This window comes from Cricetulus griseus (assembly GCF_003668045.3).
Source record: "Cricetulus griseus strain 17A/GY chromosome 1 unlocalized genomic scaffold, alternate assembly CriGri-PICRH-1.0 chr1_0, whole genome shotgun sequence".
Classification (NCBI taxonomy): domain Eukaryota; kingdom Metazoa; phylum Chordata; class Mammalia; order Rodentia; family Cricetidae; genus Cricetulus; species Cricetulus griseus.
This window is the reverse complement of record NW_023276806.1, coordinates 187,422,806-187,447,112: the sequence shown is the minus strand read 5'-3', so window position 1 is coordinate 187,447,112 and position 24,307 is coordinate 187,422,806. Positions and strand designations below refer to the sequence as shown.

Here is a 24,307-nt window from a genome sequence, read left to right as displayed (position 1 = left end):
CATAACTGTAAAACACACAAGGTTGGAAACTATTTAAAACCAGTATTAGTTAAAGAATCCTTCCTCTAAGGAAGACATGTTTGGAAGCTCAGGATATAAGTCAGCCTCAGGCACAGCATCTGTGGTAGAGGCACACCAGTGGGCTGATGGGAGACCCAGGAACTCAGGGGAATTTCTGGAAATTGCTCCCAAGAACCTAGCCCAGGTGAAGGCCTATCTAGGAAAGCAAAACTTGGTATGGGATAATGCAAGGCTAATCAAAAATGGTTAGATCTTTTGACAATAGAGTGCTACATCTACTGTTCACCAGTACAGTAATCGCAGGCTGCATATGTAAGTATTACTGAATGTGCATGTACGCTGAAACAGAGTAAAAATATCAAGCACTGAGAACATTTCAAGTTCTGTCATAAGCTCAATGCACACACTCTCTCCTTTATCTTCACAACAGCTCTGAAGATATCACTGTGACCTGCAGCTAAAGGAGACAAAAGAACCTGGCTGTGGTGTGTGAGGACAGACTTGGATAGGGGAAAAAGGCCAGGCCAGGAGCAGAGTCAAGTTAGAGTTAAGCTGTAGGACTTTCAAGTCCATGTGAATGCAAGGACTTGAACAGCTTTCTGGGCGGAAGGAAGGCCAGGCTTCAGTCACGAAGCTCTTCTTTGTATGTCGGTTGCTGAGAAAGGAAGAGTCCACAGTCTAAGATTTCAGTATTCAGATTTTGTTATGATTGTTTTACTCACTTTTCTATTAAATGTATTAATCTACAAAACTACCATTCCCCTTCCTCTTCCAAAGTAGTCTATCTTCTATGTTGATTTTTTTATATTAAACCCAACTGCCATGTACAAGAGAAAATCCAGTTTATAGAACTTAACTGTCTCCACTGTACCCTTTTCCTATAAATGGCATGATTTCATTCTTCATGCCTGAGTAATACTCCATTGTATACAAAATCCACACAGCTCATCTGCTGACAGGTACCAAGGCTACCTTCCTAACTTGAGTGTTGTGAACAGTACTTCGGTAAGCATGGGTGTTGGGGGCTAGGGATGTAGCTCAGTTGCTAGAGTGCTTGCTTAGCAGGAAGCACTAGGATCCATCCCCAGCACCACAGAGAACACATGCCATGGCATATGCCTGTGTTCTCAGCACTCTTAGGTGAAGGCTGGAAGATCAGGAGTTCAAGGTTATCCTCAGAGCCAGTGTGGCACACATGAGACCCTGTCTCAAAAGATTTTAAGAAAGGAGGACTGGAGCAGTGGCTTAGCAGTTCAGAGCTCTTGCTGCTCAGTCATGAAGATCCCAGCATCCGCAGGTTGAGGAGTCTCTTAACTCCAGCTCCAAGGGATGTGATGCCCTCTTCTGGCGCGCGCGCGCGTGCGTGCGTGCGTGCGTGCGTGCGTGCGTGCGTGTGTGTGTGTGTGTGTGTGTAGAGGTATCCATAACCACACCACCCCACGTATGCATGTATGCATAATAAAAGTTTATTGAGGATATTCCTCAGAATTCTGGTTGCTGGCACTATCTCCTCTGATTGCTTTGAATGTAATGAAGGCTTATTAGAGTTCGGGGGTCAATTTTTAACAACAAAACATAAAGGAATTCATAAAAAAACTCTTTAATGACATAAAAGGATACAAAACATCTACACTGTTTACAGAACAAGCTGAGTAAAGTTTGCCTGATTTTAAATAATTACTGCGTAGAAGTTTGAAAAGCCATGCATGGCAATTGAAAATTATCTCCTCATCTTTGTCATTACTGCAGCCAGGGTCCCTTGGAATTGATGGGCATCAGTATTTGGGTCACTGTATTTCTCTCTGGACAGCTGTCAGCTCTGAGGATAAGGACAACTTATAACTAGATGCATGCATAATAACAGCTTCCTGCTCTAAATTCTGTTTCTTCGCACTTTTTCCTGTGTCCTACAACACAGATTTAAATACACAGCCAAAGAATGCTTCAGGTTCTTTCTTTTAAAAATACTCCCTTTATTCATTTTTATTTATGTGTACGTGCCTCAGTGTACATATGTGTTCCAAGCACACAGAGGAGGCCCAATAGGCCAGAAGAGGGAGTCATAGCCCCTAGAAGTGGAGTTACAGGCTGTTGTGTGCCACCATGCAGGTGCTTAGACCTGAACCTGGCTTCTCTGAAGGAGCAGTGAGTGCTCCTGACTGCTGAGCAGTCTTCCTGGGCCTCCAGCTCTCTCCTTTTGAGCTTGCTCGCTCAAGTGTCTCCCACCCCACTGCTGTTCTCTTTCAGTGTTGGCTGCTTCACAGTCCACACTCTCCTAACTCTCCATGTTTCCTCCCAACCATCCTTCAGGCATGCTAAGCCGTTTGTTCCCATCACCTGTTTACTCAGAGTACAAAGTGTTGGGGACAGGCCATTAATTTGCCATCTCATCTCATCATTCTCCTCAGACCTCATCTTACCCAAACTCCTGTTATGGAATATTGCTTTAAGTAGGCAAAGATGTGTTGTTATATTTGTTTATACTGCATTTGCTTAATGATGTAGAGATGTGTTGCTGTTTTACCTTGCCTGACTAAGGCACCCGATTGGTCTAATAAAAAAGCTTAATGGCCAAGAGCTAAGCAGATGAGGGATGGGTGGGACTGGCAGGCAGAGAGAAGAAGTAGAAGAGTGAAGAGAGAATGAGGATAAAGAGAGGGAGATGCCCAGGGCCAGCCAAGCAGGCAGCCATCAGCCAGCCAGACAAGGAAGCAGCAGGAAAGTAGGGCATACAAAATGAAAGAAAGAGAAAAAGCCTCGAGGCAAAATGTAGATGAAGAGAAACAGGTTGAAATAAGCTATAAGAGCTAGTGGGACAAGCATAAGATAAGACATTCGTAATTAATAATAAGTCTCTTTGTCTTTATTTGGGAGCTGGTTGGTGGCCCAAAGAGAAAGCCTGCTACAAACTTCCCCACTGGTCTTCACTGACATGTTTTCCTTCTTGAAACACAGTCATTGGCTTTCATCTCCTTGTCACTCCTAGATCCCTTTCCTATTTCTCAAGCTACTTTAATTTTTGATGGCTTTCTCAGGCAAGGGAGTTGGGTGGTAAGTAGGTTCCTTGTGAAGGAAAAACAGGAGTACTGCTGATGGAGAAGATGTCTAGGGCTGGTGGTATGGCTTACACACCAAGCTTCAGCTGGAGGATGCGTCTCAGTGGGTTATTATTTAAAGTTGTGAAAACAAAACATGACTCATAATCAAGAGTAAATAACACCAGGCATTTGTATGATAAAACCTAGGGTGATCTGAGTACAAAAGCGTGCTCACCACTGTTCCGGCCATGGGGTCGTAGAACCGCTCGAGCAGCTGGACCACTGTGCTCTTCCCGCAGCCACTGCTGCCCACCAGGGCCAGCGTCTGGCCCTTCTTCACCTCCAGGCTCAGCCCCTGAAGCACTGGGATGTCAGGTCGGGTGGGATAGTTGAACACAACTTCATTAAATTTCACATTTCCTTCCAACCAATTCTAGAATGATAACAGTAGTAGTCAATTTGATTATGACAATAATAAAACAGGGTAGAGCTGACCCTAGCTACTTCCAGCTCCCAAGTGAGACAGATCAAAGGCCCCGCCTTTCCTTGAGTGCTAGGGTGAGTCTTGAGCACGGTTAAATACTGTTAGCTTTGCTGAGTACTAAGTCGTTATTGTATACACCCTTTTAATCCTTCCCATGAATGACTTTTTAAAAGAGACCAAAAGTGGGCTATCTGACAGGCCCTTCTCTGTAGTAACATCTCGCCTTGCCAGTGAATTTGTTAGTGGCCACACCCCTTTGGGCGTGGCTTCAGTTAGGCTCTGACAGGAAGGTAGAGAAGCACAGGGTGGGCAGGCACTCTCTTTTGGTTTGTGGCTCGCCATTGGAAGTGCAGAGACTGCTTCTTCTGGGGCAGAAACACCACGGGGGTTCTTTACTATTATCTGTGTAAGTTGTTCCCCAATAAAACACCCATTTATCATTTATCTTGGGTCTAGTGAACTCATTAAACACCCTACCTTTACTTCTCTAGTTATCTGGCTTCCTTGAGCAGAAGGCTATCAGCAAAGCAGCCTCTTTGACAGGTGCATGAACAACCTTCATGCCATTTTGGCTGCATGGAACACATGGGTGTCTGAAGAAAGAAGTATTGCCATTAGCTGCTTGCTGCAAAAGCAGTTTCAATGGGGAATGGCACTATTTCCTGCCACGACTGTTTCAAACAGCTTGCTGTGGAAGTTACAAGGATCTCCAGAAAGCTTGTTCACCCAGGATGGCAGGGGAGCACTAGCGGTACCAGTGGCCCAGCAGAAGGCCCGTAATTAGCGTCAATATAGTCTGATAGATAGGTCTTTGCTGGCTACTTTCACTCTTTCTCAATAACAGAGTGGACTGGGCTGCCAACGCGGAGACAGCAGCAGCACCAGTGGAGCAATGCCTGCAGTATCAGGGAAGGGCTGCTGAGGAGCTCTAGAGGATGGCATGGAGGTAGTGATGATGAGGACTGTGAAGAGCTACAGGTGAGAAACTTTAGGCCCCGTTGTTGGAAGAACTGCAAAGCTTTTAGGACCAAGGTCCTGACACTGTAGGCTCAAGAGTGCAACACTTCCTGCTGTAGGAGCCAAGAGTCCTAATGCTGGAGTCCTGTCCAGCAGCTGTAGTACTTAGCAAGTCCTGTGTGCTGCCGTTGGCCACCGAGACTTATAATAGTTTCCTACGACTGGGACAGTTGGTGATTAAAGCCTAGAGCAACAAACGCCTAACATGAGCACCTAGTATCCATAGTCTCTGGCTTCTAAAGTCTGGAGCAATAGGCACCACAGTTCTCAAAGCTCAGGGTCTCCTAGTTCAGTCCCCTAGGGTTTAGGTACTCAAGGGCTTAGGAATGCTAACAATGACAGTTCTAACCTACATGCTCATGGATTCTATCTACAGAGAACAAAAAGACCCAGACAAATGCTTAGACAAATGTAGCAAAATTCCACTGAGGTTAACCTTCATCTTCAAAAAGACAGGATTCAATAAACAGAATACAGGATGAACCATCTTGGCCAGCAAGATGGTTCAGTGGGTAGGGACCTTGTTACTGAGCTTGACAAGCTGAGTTCAATCCCCAAGATCCATGTGGAGAAGGAGAGACCAACTCCTAAAGTTGTCCTCTGACTTCCGCACGTGCACTGTGCCAAGTAAATATCCATACAACTAAATAAACATGGAATTAAAAAACTTAAAGAAAATCGATATATTTATGCCACGAGGCATTAACATCATCAAAATATATAACACAAATGCAATAAAGCTTTTCCTCCATAATTTGCCTATAAAGAGGATACTATTTTTATATGTGTACTAGATTTTAATATATGTTAGTATTTAATGAAATAAACCCATGGCCTGGAAATTTTTATGTTACAATCAATATGTTAAAAAGCACACATTTTATTAAATTTCTTCTTCAACTACTTTTATCCATGGGGTTAGCAGGTCATGTAACTGAAGACCAAACTCACAGGCTTCAGGCCTCTGGTGCTGTAACTGTCAATGGAAGGGATTTTTTCCATGATCCTGATGATATGCGATGCAGACACTTTGGCTTTGGCATAGTCAGGAGCAAATGAGCTGGCATTCCCAGCTGCTATGGCACCGAAGACAACAGCTGAAAATACCCTGAGACACAAGGAAAAAGAATATGTGCACACCATCACGGCAGCTGTGGAAGCAAGCTGCCAGTTCTACAGCCAGGAGCAGGATGCTGGGTGACCACTGCTCTGCATAGAGGAAAGCCTACAGAAGAACTATGAGGACACCACCATGCTTCCTTCCAGAGCCAGGCTCCATGACACCTATCACCACCCACTTAGCCCCACTGGGATGGCCTGCTTCTCCCAAGTTCAACTTTCCTAAGGAAAAGAGAATGTTCCCTGCAGCCTGTAGTCAACTTTGGGTTCTCTGCTTTCCTGTCAGTGGGAACCCTTTAGAAAGAAGGCCACCTGGCTTCCGGAAGGACTCTTCCTTTACTGGAGTGGATTAGAACACTGCTCCAAGGGCCGTGGGTTTCAGACAAGAATGAAGGATGCCCTCAGCTGCTCCTCCCCAGGCAGGCCAGACAACACTCCACTCCAGCCTCCCACATCCCAGAGACCACGGCTGAGGCCCTCACCTTTGTCCCTTGTCACATAGTGATGTCTAGCAGCTGTGGCAGGCTGCTCACATACTTTGTAAAAGACCATCATGAGATTGTTCTGTTTCCTTTCATGTGTTCATGAGTTTGTTTAAAAATTAAAAAACAAAACAAAAAAGCAACCTTTTTTTCTGAGCACTATGAAACAGAGCAGGTTCTAACTACAGTACTACTGGCTATGACTTAGTATCTTCATGTCAGTATCCTTCCTACTTATAGGAAGTTTTACATCCCATCCTAACTTCTGGTTCATTCTCTGTCTCCCGACTGTGGATGTGACGTGACCACATTCCTGCTGCCATGCCTTCTATCATGAAGGACTGTAGCTCCTCAAACTGCAAGCCTGATAACTCTGTCTCTTTAAGTTGCCTTTGTCAGGATATTTTATCACGGTGACGGTGAAAGTGACCGATGCACCCAAAGGACAAAGTGCGTTACTTAAAGGTGTTCTTTATGGTTTTACTCTCATTTTTAAACAACTGAAAAGCAGAGTGCAAGCAAGAACAAATTCATAACTGGGAAGAGCAACTCAAGTAACTATAGAACAAAAAAGGTTTAAAGGAAGCACCCTCACATGCATGGCAGTATGGCTGGACACAAAACGCTCAGTTCTTTCATCTCTCTCTGACCTTTGCAAATACTTGTGTTTAAAAAGCGAAGTGTGGCCTGCAACCCTTTCAGTCTGAGTCTGCCTTGAGACTCATGTCAGTCAACCAGAACGGAAGAAGTCAGTGTGGTTAGTTGGAGTATATGACTCAGGAGGTCTTTTATGTCTCATTTTCATTTGTGTATTCTCTCCCCCCCTCCTTCCTCTCTTCTCTACTACAAGGCTGCTGCAAGTCAAAGCATACACAGAGGACGATGCCAACTTTTCCCCCAGCCAACTAGCCATAGCTTCCTTTAACACAGAAGTGAGGTCAGATGAGAGCTGTTATGCCCAGCTCAGATCAGCACAACTGACTTGTGCGCAAAATAAATGTTAATTCCATGTCACTGAGGCTGGTTGTTGGAATGGCATCATATTCTCACAAAACCTATGAAATATGTGACAAAAATCTCCTTACATGTCATGCCATGCAGCCACTAAGATACATCAGTATTTGTGACACAGCTATCACAGCCCAGACCAGAAAGGACCTGAGAGGCACCAAGTCTAGTTGTCAGTGTTTGTGCCTAGATACTTCCCTAATCAGACCTGCATCTTCTGTTTTGATGGCTAGCATGTTTGACGAAGTCCATTGCCAAGCTTACGTTGCCCATCATGTACTAAAGTATAATTTAACCGGCTCTTTGCTTTGTTTGGTGACCCCCTCACTGCCTTTCATTATGTCATAAACAGTGAGCTGGGAAAAGCATAAAACATGAGACCATTTCAGAACAATGGGAATCCACTGCTTCCTTTTCTTGGGACTCTATACTCATGCTAAAGAAATAGACTGCAGTTTAAAAACCTGCAACTAAATAAGACAGATGGACAGTTAATTTTCCTCATATATTCAACTATTTTTGGGCAGCTAGGCTTTTCAAGACAGGATTTCTCTGTCAAACTCACAGAGATCACCTGCTTCTGCCTCCCAAGTGCTAGGATTAAAGGCATTAGCCACCATGGCCTGGTTTTCACAAGGTTCTTCTGACCTTTAATAATTAAAGGATGGAATTTTACAAATCTAAGACTGCTGTGTCAGCAAATTTCATTGGTTCAAAGGCTTGGAACAAAGCAATATATCAAATAATTACCTACTTAAGAACCCAATACTTACAACATAACATTTTCAAAAGTCATGATTTGATGTGCCACCAAGTAGGCACCAAACCGGAAACAAGCAGCATACGAAAAATACATCATGGCCTGGGTGAAGGAGAATGTGATCCCAAAGACGTGTGCTTTCTTCAGAGCATTTCTGGAAAGAAGAGAAACCACATTCAGCCCATTTCATTTCTCAGCCATTCAAGTAACTTACTGTGGGCTGGCAGTGGGCACCCAAGAGTGACGGATACAATGGATTCCATTTCTAAAGAACTCCGCTTGAGCCCCTTTAACTTAGCTGTGTGAACTTAGGAAACTGCCTCAGCTCTGAGACTCAGTGGTGTCTTCATCTCTAAAGTAGGACTGTTACACCTCAGTGGGTTGGTAACTAGGCCTGTAACCCTGAGAAGAGCCTGCTTTACATTAACAAATGAATGGCCCTTCTCTTTCCCCCATCACTGAACCCAACACATCTACCCAACGCCCTCAAGCTGTGGGTGACAGGGCAGCAGGCATGTCCTTGCACTTGGGGATCTAGATGAGGTGCCTGTCATCAGTGTAGCAGAGGAGCAATATGCTGTGGGGGAGAAAAGCACTCAAGCGTCTGCAGCCAGAGAGGCTTTGCAAAGCCCGAACGTTCCAGGGATGTCTGAACAACAACAAGGATCTTGGGTGGGAGGCCTGAGCAGGAACAGGGTGGGGAGGGGCAGCCCTTTCACCTTCCTACTCCTGTTTAACCCACCAACTTTCTTCTTGTCTATGCCACTCCCTGGGATTTCAAATGAAGATTTTTTCCCAGAAAAAGAGGGCCTGCCATGATTATGACAAAGGTGCTTGGAAACCCTTCAGAAAGGTCTAGAAGCTGAAACTCCAAAGTTGGGCTTACTCATGTCCTGGTCACCTTCCTTTCAGAGCTCTCATCCATACTGCTGGGGTACAGGGAGAAGAGAAGGTCTTCCCAGGAAAGAAAGGAACAGGAAGTATCCTTGAGATATCCCCTTGGTGTCTCACAACACCCCCAATTTCATGTTCCATAGAGAACCTTCACCCCAAATCCAGTCAACAGCAAGGCCATTATCTCAACTGGATACCAGAGGCCTTAACAGTTGTCCTCTGGTCTCCTCCCCATTGTCACCAGCAGTCACTGTTTCTACCTCCCAAATGCCCCTGACTAAGCTCAGGTCTCTTCATCTCTCTCTTGACAGTCTCAGGTGTTCCTTCCAGTACCTTCTTCCTGTTCACTCTACCATCTGGCAAAGGCAATTCTGAAAACTGAAGTCCTTACCAGAAAACTCCTCAGAGCCCTGGTCCACACTACAGGACTTCTTACCTGTATGGTATCTGCAAGCTCTGGGCATACATATTTTCAAACTTCTGCTCCCGAGTCAAAGAGACGACAGTGCGGAAGTTCTCTATTGCTTCAGTAGCAATCTGTAACACAACAGGCATGAGATCTAACCGGCAGTTACATTGAATTCTATAAGTCACATTAATAACAGTAATTTATTGTAATGTATTTAGCATTTAGGATTATCTATGAACATCTCTACTGGCAGAGAATATTAAATAATTTCTCAAACTGGACTTCAGATCTGTATGGGAGATCAACTATTCCTTCCCCCTCCTTATAAAGAACAAAGCTGAAGATGCCTTTATAGAGAACAAAGCTAAACCCACTGCCTTTACTTGGCTTTAAAGAAGGTACTTGATAATTCAATATGTCCTCTCCAGTTCTTTCTTTCATAATGGACTTATTTTAACCTTACAATTGTTTTAGTTTATTCATTTACATGAGACAGGGTCTTGCAAAATATGCAACAATGGCCTAAAACTTGAGAGCTTCCCACTTCAGTCTGGGTGCTGTTAATACTGCCATGTACTGTTCTGGTTCTACTGTTTTTTTGGTTTTACATATTGTTAAAAATGTGATATTTATAAGTTCCATTGTTTTAAAACATCTGAAATTACCTTAAAAATAAAAACTTATACATCAGCATTTTACAAGTATACACATCTTTAATAATAAAATCGACTGTGAATTCTATACTGGTTTTGATGAACATTTTCCAAGGTTACTAAATACATGTAGTGCAATACTTTAGACAACCTTAGTGATGCAGCGTGTCTTCAGCCCTAGTAGCACTTGTAATTCTTATTTCCATACATATCTTTGAATGTGGACATTTGCCAGTATTCAATGACTTCCTCAGGAAAAGTTTTTGAAAATAAAAACACTAGGTCAAAGACAGTAAATGTTGTTTGTCATTAACAAATATTAATTGTACAAATTAACAGGATTCACTGATGCTTCCATATAGTCACATAGCATGTTCATCTACTATTCCACCCGCTCCCTCATCCCTTCTAGGTCCTGTATAGGCTCTCTCTCATCTTCTACATTTTATACATGAAACAAAACATGTATTTGCTATGTCTCATTTAGCACGACCTACTCTACTTTCCTGCAAATGACAGAATTTTACTTTTTTTGTGGCTGAATAACATCTAAGGATATACAAATGCCACATTTTAACCATTCATCTCTCTGGTTTTTGGCTGTAGAAAATGAATTTGCCAGATGCTTTGAGGAATGTGCACCTCTTACAGATTGTCCTTTCTTCACCATCTTCAGCTTCCGTCATCATTTGTAGTGTATAGTAGGAATCAGGGTTGCTCTTAGGGACTTGGCTGTTGTAGCTGTTAGGAATCAGATTTCTCATTTGTCTTAGGTATGCATTGGTGTGTAGAACAGCTACTGATATTTGCATATAATCTTGTACATGCCTCTCTATAGATGTATTTATACATGTATATATAGATATCAGATATGCTATATATACACATGCATATATATCATGTATACCATATAATTAATATATATACATACACATATATACATATATACATATATACATATATACACATATACACATATAATAAAATATCTGAAAAGTGGGATTGCACTTTTCTCTATTAATTTTTCTCATGTGTGATCTCTATAGCTAAAATTGAACTGTGGCAATATTAGATATCTTTGTCTTTCTCCTAACTTTATAAGAAATGCTTGCAATTTTTTCTTCATTCAATATATTAGCAATAGATTTGCCATGTACGACCTTTAGTATGTTGAGGTATGATCCTTCTATACCAAGGCTTTACATCAAGAAAGGATGTGTAATCATGGGGTAGGGCCTAGGCCTGGCCCAGGATGATGTGGTAGACTTTGGGGAGTTCCTTTTGAGGGCCTTACCCTGCCTGGGGAGTAGAGGGGGGATGGCTAGGGGCAGGTGGGCTGTGGGGGGGGAGAGGGGAAGGGAGAAGGGATTGACATCTGACGCAAGCTTGTTCCTAATTTGAACTAATAAAATAAAATTAAAAAATCATCATTCTTAACAGCTTTTCACAAGGCAAAAATACTCATTAGCAAATACAGCTTGTTGTAAATGAAATAAAGACGTATGAATAAAAAAGAAAGGATGTGTAATTTTCTCAAATGCTGTGTCTAGATCTCCTATGTGTTTATTCCTGTACCTCATTTCTGAATTGTGCACACTGAGCTACTCTTGCATCCTAAGAATAATTCCAAGTCTATCATGGTGTAGTTCTTCTGTTTTGATTTCTTGTGACAGCATCTCACTATGTAGCCTGGAGTATTTGTAACTCTTTAGCCCTGGTTGGTAATTAGCATTCTTCCTGGCTGTCTTGTGAATGTCAAGATCACTAGCATTCACCATGCAGGCCAGCACACACTTCTCCTAACCAGCTCTCATATTCACTTTGCATACATATGTGACGGTTTTTGCATCCATTTAACCAGAGATACTCTTGTACAGTTTTCTGGGGTTTCTTGTTTGTTTTTTTCTGTTCTGTCCTTATCAGGCATTAGTAGATGGATAATGTTAGCTTCCTAGAATGAATATGGAGAAGTTTCTTTCCTTTCTCATTTGTTGTAGTGTGAGCTTGTTTGTTGGGAACTTATTACCACTCAATCTCATGTTTTTATTGTACTTAGCTTCTTAAATTCCTTCTATTCAATTTTGATAGGTCATAGTTGTCCAGAAACTATTCTTATTTCCTCTGAATTTGCTACATTATGAACATTTTCCCCTAAAAATGTCCCCTCATGGGGCTGGAGAGAGGACTCGGTAGCTAAGCGCACATGTTGCTCTTCCAGAGGGCCCACATTCAATTCCAATTACCACATCAGGTGGTCCACAGCCACCTGTGTCACCATCTCTGGGAACAACTGCATACACCTGCACAAGACAGATATGTCATTTAAAGAGTAATAAAATTTTTTAAAAAAATTAAAAATCCCCCAATGACCCTCTGCGTTCCCAGCAGTATTAAGCATAATCTTTCCTTTTTAAGTTCTGTTTATTTGATCTTATCTTTTGGCTAACTGAGTGCTCAGCAATTTTACCTTAAAAAACAACTAGCTTTAACTAGTTCTTTGAAGATTTATTCTAATTTACGTGTGTGTGTGCATGTCATGTGTGAGAAGGTGCCCACTGAGGCCAGAAGGTGTTAGATCCCCTGGAGCTAGAGTTACAGGCAGGCGTAAGCTGCCTGATGCCAGGCCTGGGAACCAAATTTGGGTCCTTTGGAAAATCCATGCGTGCTCTTACCCATGGAGCCATCTTTCCTCCATGGTCCTTTACGGTGTTCTTTTCTGCTCTGTTTCACTTGCTTATGTTCTGATCATTGTTTTTGGTTTGGTTTGTTCTCATCTCTACAAGACTTGAATGCATCACTAGGGTAGGATCTCTTTATGGAGTAGAAGTTCACTGCCATAAACTGCCTTCTGAGCATTGCTGTTGCAGTTTCTCCTGCTGTGATCAGAGAAAACCAACTTGTTAATTCCTTTAAATCCAGATAATGTCCCAGAGAGAGTGGGACCATCAGCTCACACACTACTACTGCCTTGGAGCCCAGATCTCCTCTCAGGTCCATCAGTAAAGTCAGATGCTCTGATACTTGGTGTATTTCAACGTATCTTCTGATGAATCCTTCTCTTCATAAACAGCAATCTCCTTTATGTATTCTGATTTTTCCTTAAACCCTATTTCTTGGCTGTGAGTGTGGCTAACCCTTTTTGCTTTCAAATTCCATTTGTTTGGACTATTGCTTTCCATCCTTTCACTTGCAGATGATGTATTTTATAAGTGAGCTTTCTTTTGTATTGCTGCATCTTGCTTCTAACCCATTTACCCAGTCTGTCTTTTAATTGTAGAATTAAGACCATTTACATTTAGAGTTATCATTGAAAAACATGCTAGATTCTATAATCTTCTTGTCGTTTATATGTTTGATGTCTTTTATTCATCTTTAAAATCTGATGACTTACTGTATTGCTGTTTGATTCCTTGCTATTTTTCATTAACATATCTTTTAGTGGTATTTGAAAATACACTATTTCTTAGGAACATGGCAGATATACTCCCCCAAATTTCTTTCATCCAATTATGATCTGATAATGTTTTCCTCTACCAAGGATATTTGTTTAGTAAATACATTCTTTGCCACATTTGGAGTGTGAGTAAAGGTATGTGGAGAATGCAAAGAATAGAAATATTACCAATGAGATTTCAGTCTCTATCAGCCATGAGACAAATTACCAGTCTCACACTTCTCATCTGTAAAATGAAGGGGATGGATGGATGGTCTCTACTGTCTCTTTAACTCTAAAACTAGAGGTCTCCAGAGACATTCCTCTTATTGGTTCAGATATTCTTCTCTCAGGCTCTTTTATAGGTCAGAACTGATTTTAATAAGGATACATCCCATTATGTTATAATTTATTTAGACTGTAAAACCCTTCATTTTTCATTGAATCCTATACAAATTATCTAAATTTGAAAAGGAAATTAAAAAATCATTTTATGTGTATCAGTTTCAATGTGTTTTGTCTTCGTGTATGTCTATGTACCACTTGCATGCTGTGCCCATGAAAGCCAGAAGAGGGCATCAAATGCCCGGAAACTGGAGTTACAGATGGTTGTAAGCTGCTGTACGAATGCTGGGAATTGAACCCAGTGCTCTAGAAGCTCATTCAAAGAAAGGACACTCAGTCAGTAATTCCAGCATGGCTGCTTCTTTCCCAGTTGAGTTCTGCTCAATACTCTAAGTCCTGGTTTCATACTACCTTTGCTTGCTCTCTCAATCAGTCATTTCTACTGTGTTTGAGTACTTTATCTGATGATGCGTTGCTAACTATCTTTACTTTGGTTTGCTGGCTGCTCACTTTATTAATTCATTTAATCTCTCTCTCTCTCTCCGTCTGTCTGTCTGTCTGTCTGTCTGTCTGTCTGTCTGTCTGTCTGTCTTTCCTTGTAATATCAGCACAGGAGGATCCTTGGGACTTGCTGAGTCAGTCTAGCCTAACCAGTGGTTTCTAGGTTCCAGTGAGGGACTCTGACTCAAAGAGAATGTGGATGGCTTCCAAGAAATGACCCCTTTGGCTGACCTCTGACCTCCCCAGACATACGCAAAAGCACCCATACTCACATACAACTCCATACTCACACACCAAATATATATGCATTTTAGAAAATTCTGAAAGTAAGAAAAATAAGATGTTAAGAGAAAAAAATACCCAGACAATCTTTGTTCAGGTACATTAAAATATTTTAATTTATATGGGTTGGAATAAATAGGACATGTCTTGTGGGTTAGTAAGACAACTGAACAAACCACAGCAATGTGTGTTGGAAAAGAAGTTCACAGTCAACCTGAATGAATGTCTGAATGACTTTCTGGGCATCATTTCCTAAGGAAAGGATGCCGGGGCTCTTGTGAGTTTGTAAATGCCATGCGTTTTCAGTGTGTGTCACTAATAAAACTGAGAGCTTGAGGCACGGACTTTGTGTGGTCAGGGAATTGACATGCTATCTCACAGAACTATCCATTCATTTAGAGGAGCAATTAAGCAATTAGGAAAAAACCTTAACTAGAAGCTTGCATCCTTATAACTTCAATCTCCGCAAGTTTTTAAGACTAAGAAATTCCCCCAAACGAAGAACTTTTAGTTGGAAGAGTAAAAATGGTACTGTTTCATTCAGAAAGTATCATTTACTAAGTAGCTTTCGAGAAAGGAAAATGCATGAATTTGAAGAAAAAAAAAAAAAGAATGAGCCACTTTACCCTTTTCCTGCTGTCTTCAAAAATTCATGTCTGATTATGGCTTTCAAGATTGAAAAAAAACTGCATATGTTTGCAGTAAGTGCTCATTAGTCTATAAGAACACGACTGAATACTGTCAAGCACAAGCTCTAGACAGTGGAGGCTATGAGTGCATTCCGACATCACAGAGTGAAAATGGTAAGCAGGCCCTTACTTCACAAACACCATGACTGAGATTCTGATGTCAAACACAGGGAACAAGGACTGTCTGTGATACCACACCATCAGGATATAAGAAGGCCCTAACATTATACAGTTGGGATAGGAGCAACCCTTGATATCACACACTTGAGTATACATGTTCTATGAAATTACACAGAACTGCTTAAAATCTCAAGCTTACCTCATTCCTTTAGAGGCAAATCACCAGACATAGGCTTGTCCTTCATGGAATTTGTTTTAGCAAGGAAGCCACACCATTCATTATTAAAGAAACAGGACAGAACTGCCAGAGGCAGAGAGGAGGCATGCATTCAGCGACTGTGAACAGCCTCTAAAAATACAACTCAGAAACCTGACTGATAGAAATGAACCATCCATGAGATCCAAGGCAATCAGAGGAGTGGACAATTAAAGTGGAGTGAAAGAAGAGAACAGTCATCGAGGACTAGGCCGTATCAGGTTTGTAGCTGGGATAAAATCTTGGATTGTGTGCAGCTTCTTAGAAGGCACTGCAAGATCTGAAGTACAAGTTAGCATGATCAGATTTGTATCTAATAGATATGAGAATGGATTTTGTGTGAAGAATATAGAATACAGAAGGATAAGACCAGAGGGGACAGATCAGTGAGATGTCCATTACCTTGTGACTCTAGACAAGATCCAGGATCTTTCTAATCTTTGGGCCTCCTCATCTCTCTAACAGCGATAATTCTGCACAGTTACTGACAGCATTAAGTAAGAGGATACACATAGAGCTCATAAGATGATGGTGGCTATAGGCCATCTATTTAATAATAAACAGTAACCTGAGAATTGTAACAATGAGGTTGGTTTTTAATATTAAGTAGGATGGCTGGTATAGCCACCACCATTACCTCTGCACTGCATCCCTCGAGCCTGACCATGACTGAAAATTTGCCACAGATACACACATCCATCTCCATCTGTACCCTTTCCTCACTCATGCTGAAGTAAATTCATGAGCCTGCATCAGACTTCTGGTTCTTAGGATTGGTCATCTCCCCACCATCTCTAGGGCACTTTAAGCATATCAGTACTATAAAGTCATGACCCTTTTCCTCAAATGAAGTCTCCACCACAGACATAAAGAAACTCAATAAACACATTGTTTACTACAGTTGCTTGAGCTGGAACACCCTCAGGGCACTCACACTGCAGAATCTGCCCCCAGAAACAATGCTTGGAGTCAAGAAAGCTGGACTTCAGTTTTTCTCTCAAAGGTACTCCAGGGGAGCAGGATGAAGAATCTGGATTGACCAACCTCCAGGACCTACCTCATCACTGATGTCAGTGAGGTTCATGGCTAGGGGACAAAGTACCACCCACCCACCCAATGGAAACACAAATCTACTCCCACCTGCCTGGGACCAGGGAATTTGGAATGTCCATCAGTAGATACAGCCCTGGGAGATACTGAGCACATTTTGGGGATCAGCCCTGTTTTGAACTCTCATTCCTGTGATATCTGACTATGCTCTACAATAAAAAATATGGATTCCCAGCTAATTGGAGTATCACTGCCTTAGTTTGAACCTAGCTCCAGGAGTGATTGGTTCTAAGGCATGAAGAGCATAGCCGGTGTGTCCATTAACCTCACCTAAAAAAAAATCAGTGAGGTTTTTAACAGAACACACCTGGTAGGGTCACTGCAAGAAATAAAACATTTGCCAGGAAATCCAGTAAGCCCCACAAAAGCATTTGTTAAGCTGTGAAATACAATAGCTAATGGGGCACAGCAAACAGGATAAGAGAAAGAAAACAGATGTGAGCAGAAGGAGGCATGAAAGGAGGGGGTGCAGCAGTAAAAGAGAGAGAGAGAGAGAGAGAGAGAGAGAGAGAGAGAGAGAGGAGAGAGAGAGAGAATAAATGCTTTTAGGACTTTCCCATACTGAATCTTTCCAATCACGCCAAACAATATGTCAATATGTGCCTGCATTCCAGGACACAGGAATGGCTTAAAGAGAGAAAGACAGAAAACCCAAGAAGGTGGGGAAAAGAAAAAGGGAGAAAGGAAAGAGAGGGCTGGATGGGAACCCAGGAGAAAGTGGAGGATGCAGCCTGAAACCAGAGCATCCGTGAAAAGTGAAAAGTGAAAAGCAGGTGCCAGTCTTTGAGCTGGAAGAGGGGATGCCCACTTTCCTTCAGCTATGAATCTGCAGGAAGCTCAAGTTTTCTGGAAGAATGATTAGAACAACTTCCCTAGAGCACAGCCGGCAGCAGTGTCACCACCAAGAATGGCTTTTCTGCTAGGGAAGGAATGGACTCAGTTTGACTCACCTTCCCAGAGACTTCTAGCTCTTTCTTGTCTTTCAGAGCTTGACCAGACAACACTTTCATCTCCATCATGCCGCTTAGTATAATGAGTGGAGCAATCACTACAAGTAAAAGTGTTAACTGCCAGCCATAGACTAGGGATATGATGATTCCTGTCCCAAGATTTGCTACATTCTGGGTAATTCCAGCAAGCCTTGAACTCATAGCCTGAAAAAAAAAAACAAATTAGAGAGCCAATTTTATATTAACTGTGAAATACATGTACTCCTAAGAATTAGGACAATGTGCTTTCATACAAATACACTAGTTATCTTGTCAGTTCCTAAGGCACTGCTTTACTTTTGAGTTTATTGTGTTTCTAAAATGAAGATTTCTCTGACTCCTACACAAACATGAAAGTAGATCAATAACCCAGAACTCAAGATTTTTCTCTCCATTCTGATTCCCTTTTCTTTTATTCAGCGTGTTTTCACTGAGGTATGTGTGTGCATGTGCACTTGTAGGTACATCTGTAAGAGTATGTTGGCATATTCACCCATTTGGAGGCTAGAGCAGATGTGGGGTGGCTTCCTCTATCATTCTTGGCCTTACTGCCTTGAAACAGGGTCTCTCATTAACATAGCTCGCTCACGAGCTCTTGGGTCTCCTGCCTCTGTCCCCCAGTGCAGAGGTTAAAGGCCCATTCAGCCACGTGATGGGGGAGGTCCTTCTGTGTATATGTTTGTCTTTGGTTGTATATGTTTGGTTGATAAATAAAGTACTGTTGGCCAATAGGAAAGCAAGACAGGTAGGACTAGGAGTCAAAAAGGACTCTGGGAAATGTAGTAAAGAGATCCAGGTAGGAAGTGACATAGCAGGCAGACTCAGAATAAAAGCAGGGTAAAGAAGGAAATCTACCTCTTCCTCCTGCTCTCTGCTCAGGAGCTGCCATGTGATCCCGGGAAGAGGATGCCAGCAGAAGGTGTCCTCGATATGATAAGTCTTATAAAATATATAGATTTATGATAATTAAGACTGAGCTAGCGGCCAGGCATTGGTGACGCACGCCTTTAATCCCAGCACTTGGGAGCCAGAGGCAGGCAGATCTCTGTGAGTTCGAGGCCAGCCTGGTCTCCAGAGCGAGTGCCAGGATAGGTTCCTAAGCTACACAGAGAAACCCTGTCTCAAAGGAAAAAAAAAAAAAAAAGACTGAGCTAGCATATAAGAAATCCTAGTCAATTGGCCAGCAGCATTGTAAACTAATATAAGACTCTGTGTGTTATTTGGGCAGACTCGGGTGGCTGGCGGAAAGTGCCCACATGACAACAGGGCTTTAGTGGAAAGATTTATCATAACAGCCACACCTGGCTTTTTTTTTTTTTTTTTACATTGCGTGTTGTGGATTCGAACTCAGGTCCTCACGCTTTCAGACAATGTCTTACCTACTGAACCCTCTCCCCTGGCCTGACTGATTCTTCAATACCAAGACATCTTCATCTATCAAAGCACTATCACTAAAGCAAGCTGTGTAAAAGAAACTGACCTGACAATGGTGGCCTTTTCAACATCAGGCAACCAATTGTTTATAAATTAAGATTAGCATTTTTCATTAAGGGTATTAAAATATACCTGGGCTTATTTGAAACACTTATTAGGTTTCATTTACTTGGATTTGGAAAAAAAATACAGAGTGAAAAATGTATGTGTGTACATGTGTGTGTATGTGTGTGCGTGCACGCAACTAACCATACTGAGGAGACACTTTGCTACGTTGTACACAGATCAAGGAGCAGAGTGGCCTTTCGAGAGCTCTTCCTGCACATCTCTCATGGGAAGATCAGGGGAAGCACTCTGGGATGGGCATGCACAAGGGTGCCCCTGGTGTGTGTAATCCTACACAGAAGTCACTGACACAGCAGCGGCTGATGGGCAGGAGCACTCAGAGCATCTCCAAGGCTACAGCACAGGCATTTCCCTGGCTGTACCTTTAAGATATATGCAGATCCTCCTTTGGTAGGTCACAGGGCCAAAGAATCAAGAAATCCAAAGATGGCAAAAATGTTGCTATCTGAGGAAGGTGTGAGAGCTCACTGATCTCATTAAAATATTATTCCTAGTTCTTCTAGGAGGAAAATTCCTACAAGAACTGCACCTTCCCTTCCATCAGGCCTCCTTACTGAATGGCATCATTGAGGTCTCCCTTCCCTCCCTCCTTCCCAACATCTAGGCAGTCTCTAACTCTATATCCTGCCTCCATCCATCCTTTTGCATTTTTTGATAAGTCAACATACCAAGCAGACTGTATGAGGGCAAAAGTCCTATCTGTTACATGAAATACATCAGTATGTCTTGTTCGTACACTTTGTTCTACACAACTCATCATCAGTCGTTAGTGTTTGATTTATTCATTTAAAAAAGAGAAATACAAAAATAATTCTTGAGCTTTGTAAGACTTTGAAGAATTTTCCAACTCACCTATGTGATTTCATATTCCAAACTATTTTAACAGAAGCCCCATCTATAACCTGATAAGTCATCAGTATAACTCAGTCTTACACTGAAAGATAAAGATTGGCACAAAGGCTCAGTGTTGAGGGGGACACAACAGAGAATACAGGTTTGAGTCTTCACATCTTCTTGAAGGCTGTTGCTATGAAGTGGTGGGTATAGAAGAGACTGTAACTTCAGCCAGAAATCAAAATCTGATGATGTGAGAATTCAAAGTTATTCCCCCTACGCAGGCCATAATTTTTAATATGTGTTCTGTTTCCTACAATCATTTTAAGGAAGATTTTCTACCCTCTGCTCTGAACTGTACCACCCAGAAACATCCTGACAAGAGGTCCATGTATCCTTTCTTGAGTAGCAATTACAACTGCCGACTGACTAACTGAGCAGCAACCCAGACTGGCCCTGCAATACACACTGTTAATACTTCCCCTTCTATTAGAAGCATTCACACCTCAGATAAGCCTCCTCAGAGAGGTTCCTTTTCTAATAACTATTCCAAGTGGACCATATCAAAAGGATGCGTGTAAGTTATATACTATGCAATATATATTTAACTTGGTACCTTAGCAATAACACATGTGATATCCCAGTGGGTTAAACAGATAAATATCTGTTTTATTAAAAAAATCTATTTTTTCCTGCCAGCCCCTATTTACATTTTGCTAGAGACAGTCACTAACACCTATAAGGAAAAAAAAGTCTCGTGCTGTGGATCAGAGTAGAATGGAGACGCCCAACACAGGAAGTACTTACCCCTTTAACATTAGCGGCATCACTGGCTAGCCTGGTGGTCAATGCGCCAGTGCTATTTCTATGATCATCAAACCAGCTTATATCCTATAACACAAAAGGTATGTTTTTTAAACACATTGCTCTATTTATGAAACTCTTAGATTTAGGAGAGAGTGAGTGTCAGCTACCACAAATCCCCCGCATTTAGTATTCGAAATTTAATGTTCAATAGACAGAAGAGAGTTAATACACAAACATGTAAGTGGACTATTTTATCTGTTAAGGTATATAAACAATGCCTACTTGTCTACAACCGAACTCCAAGTGTTAAGCAGTGAAGAGTAACATAATGTTACTGTTGACATAAAGCCTCAACTCACACTGTCAGATGGTGAATAATACTCGGAACAAAAACATTTAAAAGAAGGACAAAGAAGAAAGGGACAAGGACTGTTGTAAAATATTACCTGAAGACGTGTTACATTTGTTTATATTGTGGAATATTTGTTTAATGATGCAAAGATAAGCTGCATTTTTTTTTTTTTTTTGGCTTTTCGAGACAGGGTTTCTTTGTGTAGTTTTGGAGCCTGTCCTGACACTCACTCTGAAGTCCAAGCTGTCCTTGAACTCACAGAGATCCACCTGCACCTGCCCCTGCCTCCTGAGTGCTGGGTTTAAAAGCCTGAGCCTCCACCACCTGGCATGTTGTGTTGTATTGTATTCTCTTATGTTGCATTTGTTTAATTCTGTGAAGTTGTGTTACTTTGCCTGTCTAAAACACTTGATGGTCTAATAAAGAGCTGAACAGCCAACAGCAAGGAAGGAAAAAAGATAGGAGGGGCTGGCAGACAGAGAATAAAAATAGGAGAAGAACATGAGAGAGGAGAAAAAAATGAGGAGGAAAGGAGGACGTCAGGGGCTAACCAACCACATAGCAAGCCACAGAGTAAGAAGTAAAGAAATATATACAGAATAGAGAAAGATAAAAGCCCAGAGAACAAAAGGTAGATGGGATAATTTAAGTTAAGAAAAGCTGGCTAGAAATAAGCCAAGCTAAAGATGGACATTCATAAGAAAGAACAAGTCTCCATGTATTTATTTGGAGTAGCAGACCCCCAAAATAACAAAGAGAAAAATGAGCCAAAAGAGTGAAAAAGAACAACTACAAGGACTTTCTAAGGGGCTGTGTAAGCAGATATGCACATGAAAGAAGAGACGAGAGCTTCTAAGAGAAAGCAAATGTAGCACTCGCAAAGACCCCAAGTCAAGGCACACCCAGTCTCAACAAAAGCTAGCAGGCTGTGGTAGCCTAAACAAATGAACAACAAACCCACTGTGTTTAACTCTGGACCTGTCTCTCCCTCTGGATCTTTTTGTCCTACTGGGGTTCCCCTGAACTTCTCTTCTACAACCATTGTGCAAGTTACCTATGGTGTCCTGAAGACACCATGTGCTGGACGGGGTGCCACTGCAGATAGCCTCTGTGAGGCTGCTGGGAGATGCCCACTGTGCATGAGGCTGCAGACTTTTCCCTGCTAGATACACACTGCCTCCAGATTGGGATGAGGATGGAGATTATTAAACCAGCTAGGAAGCTGATGAACAATTGGTGCTAAAGTAAAAATATTAAACAGAGAGAGGAGTCATTAATGTTTTCATCTCAACAGTGGTATCTCTACAGGCCCCTACTTCATGTGCCCAATACCCCTCCCCTATACATAATTAAAAAATAAAATAAACCTTCAAACAAGAACAAAACAACAGCTAGAGATATTCCTGTCCTTGTGGAACACTGGTGCTTCTCTGAGCTGGGTTCAAATGCCTCCCCCTTGCTTGGGCTAGGATGCCTGAACATCGTTTTTATTTAATAGCAAAGGACTGGTAATCATAAAAGTTTTAAAGTCATATGCAAATTTCTCACAATTGATAAAAAACAAAAATCTTCCCTCTTTCAAGTGGGCTATACTGCAATACCTTTCCCAAACCCTAGTTTCTTTAAGGAAAACATCCCTCGCTGTCTGTTTTGAGGATCTTGAAAGTGTGAGATGCACTCTGTCCTGTTAAGTCAGGAAGCTAACGCTGCCCATGGGTTATGTCAGTCTCTGTGGAGCAAAGAAACTAGGCATCGAGGGATGATGGTCACCACGATGACCTTGGAGTTGTGGAATGAAAGGCAAAAATCCTGCCCGAGTACGCCAGGCTCATGGAAAGAAGAAGGAAGAATGGGGAATGAGAACTACTGGAGATCACTCTGGCTTCTATGGTCTTTCAGTGCTGGACCAAAGGCTGAGGAGAATCTACTCTGGAGACTCCATTTGTCTCAACTCAGTCCCATTCCTTGTGCCTGCCTGCAGCAAACAGACAGCCGGTTCACAGCCTATATCCACAGCCTATATCCTCAAGAGCATCTCAAGAGGAGGCCAAGGGAGACCCATGCGGATCTCTAAGGAACTGGACCAATCTGTGTCCACAGAGCACAAAAGAGAAATCCTACCCTTCCTCCCCCACCCCAGGGGCAAGCCTTACGACTATACCTGTCTCAGCATGGATTTGAAAACCATGTATCGGAGTCGCTTGGTGAGGATCTCTCCAGCTTTGCCAAATGTGAAGCCCTAAGGAGAAGGAGAATGCGTCACACAAGAGGCTGGCCAGAATTTTTAGAATGTGTTAAATAGGGGCTGAAGAGATGGCTCAGCAGTTAAGAGCACTGGCCACTCTTCCAGGAGACCCAGGTTCCATTCCCAGCACCCCATGGTGGTTCATAATCATCTATAACTCCAGTTCCAGGGGACTGTGGCCCTCTTCTGGATTCTGCTGGCACCAGGCATGCACATGGTACACAGACATACATACAGACAAATAAAATTTTAAATAAAAAAAACACTCAGAATGTATTAAAGAAAGCCATTCAGAGTTTCAGCTAGAAGATTCCGTGTAGGTAATCACTGACTCATTCAATAGAGGCGATTTCCCAATGCCTCACGTAAATCCAGGCTTTCTCACGTGCTCACAAGTTCTCTCGATCACCATGAGGCAATGTTTCCCATAGTTCAGAGAAAGGAAGCTCAGGCAAAGGCAGCTAAAATGGCTAATTTTTCCACAGACACACAATTGGCTCTGTGAGTAAATGAAGAAAGACCTAGGTCTAACTCCAGAGTCAACACCACATGCCTTTGCACACTAGATTGTGAGAGTGTTCACTGTTTTGTAATTGAATTTGAGTCCTATGATGTTTCAAACTGCAAAATGTGTTAAACATATAGCTGTGTCTCTCCTTTTAATGACTGGCATTTTCCTGTCACTGAAAGGATTCTTTCTGCCCGGCAGTGGTGGTGCACGCCTTTAATTCAAGCACTCGGGAGGCAGAGACATGCAGATCTCTGTGAGTTCAAGGCCAGGCTGATCTACACTTGCAGAATTCTCTTAGTTTCTTGTTTTTTTCTTTTTTTTCAAATATAGAAAGACATTTTTCTAAGCACTAACTTGACTAGCATTAAACAGCTCCAAACTTACTTCC

General features: G+C 42.1%; 1 protein-coding gene across 1 annotated transcript in view; it reads right to left on the bottom strand.

Moving 5' to 3' along the window:
• Window positions 1–24,307, bottom strand: part of Abcb1b (ATP-binding cassette, sub-family B (MDR/TAP), member 1B) — a 68,996-nt gene that overhangs the window by 7,148 nt on the left and 37,541 nt on the right. Inside the window, 7 exon segments of the mRNA NM_001243989.1 lie at window positions 3,295–3,492; window positions 5,512–5,668; window positions 7,943–8,083; window positions 9,260–9,360; window positions 17,572–17,775; window positions 20,812–20,895; window positions 23,325–23,402. Of these exon segments, the coding sequence (NP_001230918.1) occupies window positions 3,295–3,492; window positions 5,512–5,668; window positions 7,943–8,083; window positions 9,260–9,360; window positions 17,572–17,775; window positions 20,812–20,895; window positions 23,325–23,402 (963 nt within the window).